The sequence below is a fragment of the Apis dorsata genome, unplaced genomic scaffold, assembly GCF_000469605.1.
Source record: "Apis dorsata unplaced genomic scaffold, Apis dorsata 1.3 scaffold_295, whole genome shotgun sequence".
Taxonomy (NCBI): Eukaryota; Metazoa; Arthropoda; class Insecta; order Hymenoptera; family Apidae; genus Apis; species Apis dorsata.
Window position 1 is genome coordinate 2179307 of NW_006263570.1, and position 6241 is coordinate 2185547.

The 6241-nt window shown below is 27.6% G+C and overlaps 1 protein-coding gene across 5 annotated transcripts in view; it reads left to right on the top strand.

Moving 5' to 3' along the window:
- Positions 1-4178: 4178 nt before the first annotated feature.
- LOC102675829 (UPF0692 protein CG33108) overlaps positions 4179-6241 on the top strand; it is a 3366-nt gene continuing 1303 nt past the window's right edge. The window contains exons 1-4 of one of the 5 annotated variants that reach the window (XM_031511240.1): positions 4179-4648; positions 5298-5418; positions 5538-5745; positions 5849-6195. In XM_031511240.1, the coding sequence (XP_031367100.1) occupies positions 5388-5418; positions 5538-5745; positions 5849-6195 (586 nt within the window). In that variant the 5' untranslated portion in view covers positions 4179-4648; positions 5298-5387. Of the gene's footprint in view, positions 4649-4705; positions 4726-4759; positions 5004-5048; positions 5197-5297; positions 5419-5537; positions 5746-5848; positions 6200-6241 lie in introns of those variants that run through there. The other 4 variants (XM_031511236.1, XM_031511238.1, XM_031511239.1 and 1 more) reach the window with 4 other exon arrangements.

Sequence of the window (6241 nt, forward strand, 5' to 3'; positions counted from 1 at the left end):
TTCTATCACGAATTCCTAATTAAATACAAAGTCAAATATCTTGATTTTGCAATTCAATTGGAGGAACAATTAACTTACTATTATTTTTAATATTATAGAAGCTAATTATTTTTATATATTACATGCAAAAACAGTTAATTGTATGACTTATAATCTTCAATTGTACATAAATATAATAACTTAAAATATAATTAATTACTATTTTTAATTCCTCTTTCCCTCTTCCATTTTTTTATTATATTATATTTTTATATTTTTTATATATTTATATATTATTTTATATATTTATATATTTTAGCATTATTTTACAAGATTACAAATGATAACAAATCACGACAAAAAATTTCAATTATTTTTCACAGAATGTTTAAAAATTCTTTCTTATTAAAACTCTTTCATTATCACTTTCATTTGTTTAATATTTTTATTGTCAGTATCTCTTGTCAAAATATTACATCACATATTAAAATATACTATATTTTGTGAAACTGTTTTAAAAATACACTGTACACTGCGAATATAATATTTATTTAGTAATAATAATAATATTAATATTATTTATTTATATATAATTATTTAATATTATATTAAATATCACAAAACATTATAGTTTTAAAATATTAATCTTATACTTCTGATCATGCGCAAGTATAATAAAGAAAAGCAAATAATCAGAAAAAGATAGAAATAGAATAAAAATATGGGAATCAGCGCCATCTTTAGAGTGCCGCAAATGAAATTAACATAGACAAGGAGAAAAAATAATAAAAAAAGGAAAGATATAAAATAAAAATTGACATTTAGCGCCATCTCAAGAATACCAAATATATTTCTTTTAAACAATCTTTTAAAAGAGCTTTAGAGATGGAGCTACGTTTTAAATCTTATTCTACTTTATCCTACTTTTAAAAGGGTACCATAAATATACACAAGATGATGCTGATAGTTAATTCTTATTCTATTTCTATCTTTATTCTCTGGCTATTTGCTCTTTCTATTTACATTAAATTTCTTTACGATACTTTAAAGATGGCGCTGATTCACTAACGTTTTTCCTTTCCAGATGTGTATACAAATTTACATTAAATACTTTATCCTAAATAATCCACAATCCCTTAGAATTAAGTAAACTGTTAAAAAATGATTAATTGGCTGAAAATATAATAACTTTATAAGGTAAGTAAGTATAAAAGGTAAGTATAAAAGGTAAGTATAAAAGGTAAGTATAAAAGATAAGTATAAAAAATAAATATAAAAATAAGCAAAAAGAAAATATCATAAATAATATAATGATATTTTCCCCATTATTATTTTATCAATAAAAAAAAATTGATAAAAATATTTGCTTTGGAATCATAAAAAGAGTACGTGGAAAATACTGCTAATAAACCAACTACTATGTTAAAATTCGGTTAACAATTTTGGATCTTGAAAATTGAATTTTGCATTACGAAAACATAAGTTGATAGATGGTCGCCCAAGAAATATTTCCAGGAATTTTAAAAAATTCTTGGAAATGACGTCAAATTCTCGGAATATCTAAAATTCTTGGAAACGACGTAAAATTCTAAGAATTTTTTTAAAATTCTTGGAAGTGATACCAAATTCTTGGAATTTTCTAAATAAGTCGAACGAATAAAATTTTTGTCCAAAAATTCGATTTTGTATTAGGAGAACATGATATGATAGGAGGTCGATCGAAAACTTTTTCCAAGAAATGACGTCAAATTCTCGGAATATCTCAAATTCTTGGAAACGACGTACAATTCTAAGAATTTTTTTAAAATTCTTGGAAGTGATACCAAATTCTTGGAATTTTCTAAATAAGTCGAACGAATAAAATTTTTGTCCAAAAATTCGATTTTGCATTAGGAGAACATGATATGATAGGAGGTCGATCGAAAACTTTTTCCAAGAAATGACGTCAAATTCTCGGAATATCTCAAATTCTTGGAAACGACGTACAATTCTAAGAATTTTTTTAAAATTCTTGGAAGTGATACCAAATTCTTGGAATTTTCTAAATAAGTCGAACGAATAAAATTTTTGTCCAAAAATTCGATTTTGCATTAGGAGAACATGATATGATAGGAGGTCGATCGAAAACTTTTTCCAAGAAATGACGTCAAATTCTCGGAATATCTCAAATTCTTGGAAACGACGTACAATTCTAAGAATTTTTTTAAAATTCTTGGAAGTGATACCAAATTCTTGGAATTTTCTAAATAAGTCGAACGAATAAAATTTTTGTCCAAAAATTCGATTTTGCATTAGGAGAACATGATATGATAGGAGGTCGATCGAAAACTTTTTCCAAGAAATGACGTCAAATTCTCGGAATATCTCAAATTCTTGGAAACGACGTACAATTCTAAGAATTTTTTTAAAATTCTTGGAAGTGATACCAAATTCTTGGAATTTTCTAAATAAGTCGAACGAATAAAATTTTTGTCCAAAAATTCGATTTTGCATTAGGAGAACATGATATGATAGGAGGTCGATCGAAAACTTTTTCCAAGAAATGACGTCAAATTCTCGGAATATCTCAAATTCTTGGAAACGACGTACAATTCTAAGAATTTTTTTAAAATTCTTGGAAGTGATACCAAATTCTTGGAATTTTCTAAATAAGTCGAACGAATAAAATTTTTGTCCAAAAATTCGATTTTGCATTAGGAGAACATGATATGATAGGAGGTCGATCGAAAACTTTTTCCAAGAAATGACGTCAAATTCTCGGAATATCTCAAATTCTTGGAAACGACGTACAATTCTAAGAATTTTTTTAAAATTCTTGGAAGTGATACCAAATTCTTGGAATTTTCTAAATAAGTCGAACGAATAAAATTTTTGTCCAAAAATTCGATTTTGCATTAGGAGAACATGATATGATAGGAGGTCGATCGAAAACTTTTTCCAAGAAATGACGTCAAATTCTAGGAATCTCTGAAATTCTTGGAAATGACGTCAAATTCCGAGAATTTCTAAATTTCTTGGAACTGACGTCAAATTCTCGGAAATGTGCTCGAATAATAGATCGAAACTGTTGGCCACAAATTCTGTTTTCTGTTTGGAGAACATTAATTAGTAGGAAGTGCCTTGAAAATTTTTTTTGAGATTTATACCAATTCTTGTATATGATATCAAATTTTTGGAATTATGAATTTTCTTTTTTGTCAATTTTTTTGATTTTATTTTAGTAAAATATTTGACTGAATATAGCACATCATATGTGAATTCTGAAGATTTTAAAAAAATCTAAAATTTTGTATTAAGATATGTAATTGGATAAGAGATGGCACGCGAAATTTTTTTGGTATTTTTATATAGAAACAAAAGTTATTTTGAAATTTGATATATTAAATTATACTTACCAATACTTACCAAATTTATAAAATACTTATAAATTCCATACTTACCTAATGCAGCTTTCATTTTATATGGTTCAGTGGTTTTTCAACATTTTTCTTAATTCTAAAAAGTAACTTACCTTTATATATTTGTGTTCTTATTCTCTTTAAAAAAATATCCTTAATACTTAAGAGATGGCACTAATGATTAATTCTTACTCTATGTCTATCTTTTTCCCATTGTTTTTTCTTTCTATTTATAGTTTCATTTACGGCATTCTATAGATGGCACTGAATTTCCAATTTTTATATTATCTTTGTCTTTATTTTCTTTCATTATTTTCTTTTTTTATCTATATTTATTCTAGAAAATTCATGAAAAAGAATTCCTTCAAGAGAATGTTTTAATTTCTGATTAACTTTATTGTCTTCATTGTTTAAATTATTAATTATAAATCTTAATAAAAATTTACTCGATTCAATTTTTATTTATGTATTATATACAAAATATATTGTATAATTGACCTAATTTAAATGTATTCTGATTTTTGACTTTGATATTCTATATAATTAGTATTTTAGAATATAGGATATAAAATTTCATAAGATATGTAAGTCTATTCTATACTTTGTTTGTGGTCTTCGGTTTCGATCCTTTTGTAAAGCGGTACGTTCAATATATATGCAGCATTTCACTGTACTGAGCTATTCTATGTTTCTGGTCATTCTATGGTACAATAATTGGTCAATGATTGGTTTATTTGAAATGCTTCAACCAATCAATTTTCATAACATTATCGAAACCATACGAAAGGCTTTATCTATGATAGTAGTATAAAGTATGGTCTCATGCGATACATACCGAAATCCCCGCACCTGTTTCAGTCAGAGTTGAAGTAAAAAGAGATAAACAATATATTTCCCGAGGCTAGGGTTCTTGCAAACAATGCACTTGCCCAAACTGGTGAATCATCTTTAGAACTGCAGCATCAACGAGAAATTTCTTATCAGACTGTATATCGTGTTAGAAGCCTACGAATAAGGCACAGTGCGCTATGCCAACCTGAGATCTTTTTCATAGAGAATTTAATTTGCAGTCGTATCGAGAGAGTAATTGTTATTCGTTCGAGAATTGTCGTGCATTCGAACGTACTCTAAATATCATCACGTCAACGCACTTAAGTGTTAATTCTAATTTTTACTAAAGAATTACATAATATATGTGCATGAGTCACAGGGTGAATAGGGGGGACGTGCAAACGTCAAAATCGTGCTGCAGCGATTTTCTTGCAGTTTAGGTACGGTAAACAAATACTGATACGGTTGATTGATTGTTTGATCTAAATTAGATCATACAACATATAATATTGAATTGGTAATCATTACTTGACATGTATATTATCGTTAACTGCTATACTGTTCGATGTCGATCGTATGATGTGCTGCCATTAGAAATTTTGCAGCGAGTATATTCTCATATTAAAGTTCGTAAGAAATATTAAATATATCATGGAATGAAGTAAAGATATTACTTAGTTATCGCGCAACATAATCGATTTTATAAAAACGATTTCTTTTGATGATATTCTTCGAAATTTGTGCAATTCACGTTTATTGAGTTATGACAGATATAGTATAGCAAGATATCTCAAGGTTAAATGATTTATGGATAAAAGCAATTATAATAATACGGTGTTCACAGTTATACTTTTTTTTTTTTGTTATGTTATATTTTTTTCATAAGAAAGTGACGAAAAAAAAAATATTCCGTTAACGCAAGAAAACTATTGATACTGATATATTTCATTTGAATAAAGTCTTATTTAAAATTTTTAAAATATCAAAAGTATATGTATATAATTTATCTTGATGTTAATTTGTGTTTGTTAATATTTATGATATTAATTCTATTACAAATCGCATGCTGTTTCTTCACTAACATTTCAGCTTGAATCTGGGCAAGAACCTATAATAAGGTTGCGATGAACAAGAAGCATTATGCAACTTTCCAGTGAGCAGGAAGAATACTACTAAGAAATGGCAATATCCAAATTGAAAATACTAAAGTGTAGGTGCATGATTTTATAGCTGTGGAAACTACCATCGTCTTATTTATAACTTACAACCAGGTATTTGTTAATCGAACAAAGTAGCTGTTCGTGTATATTTATTACTAAAAAATGCCAGCACCACCTCCACCTCTCTCAAGTTTGCCAGAGGCACCTATGTGTGAAAAAACTGAAGTGAGTGATGCAGATTCCCTGCCTCCTTGGGCCAAAATTACCCTTACATCTGCCGAGGCAGAAATTGAAAAGCTGATAGCTCGAAATGAGTTAAAAGATGCAGAAGTCACATATTTTTGTCAAGTTGAACCCATTTTGCAAGATGGACCACAGTAAGTTTTCTTAATTTATTTGTAAGCATTAGATATTTGTGTAACTATAATATATATAAAATATATAAATAATTATAATAATAATAATATGATTATTTAATAGATGTGGTTTAGTTGCACTTGCTATGGCATCACAAGAATACACAAAGCCAGTTTCAGTGAGTCAACTTTTAGCTGAAGCTCGTGTAAGAGGTTTCACTCAACATGGAGAAGTGTACAGTGTTGATTTCATGGGTACACTGGCAGCTGAATATTTACCTGATCATAGACCAGATATTTTAGTAGATTTACAGCAATGCCCAGATACATTGACACATGCTTTAGCTCATGGTGCAATGGTATTAATTCCATATGATTCTGATTTCAATCATGCTCCATGTTTAAAAAGAGGTCATAAAGCTCATTGGGCACTACTTGTGGGTCTAATTTCATCAAGGTACATAATATTTTTTTGTTATTTTTACAATTTAATTTAAAATAATTTAATATATATATA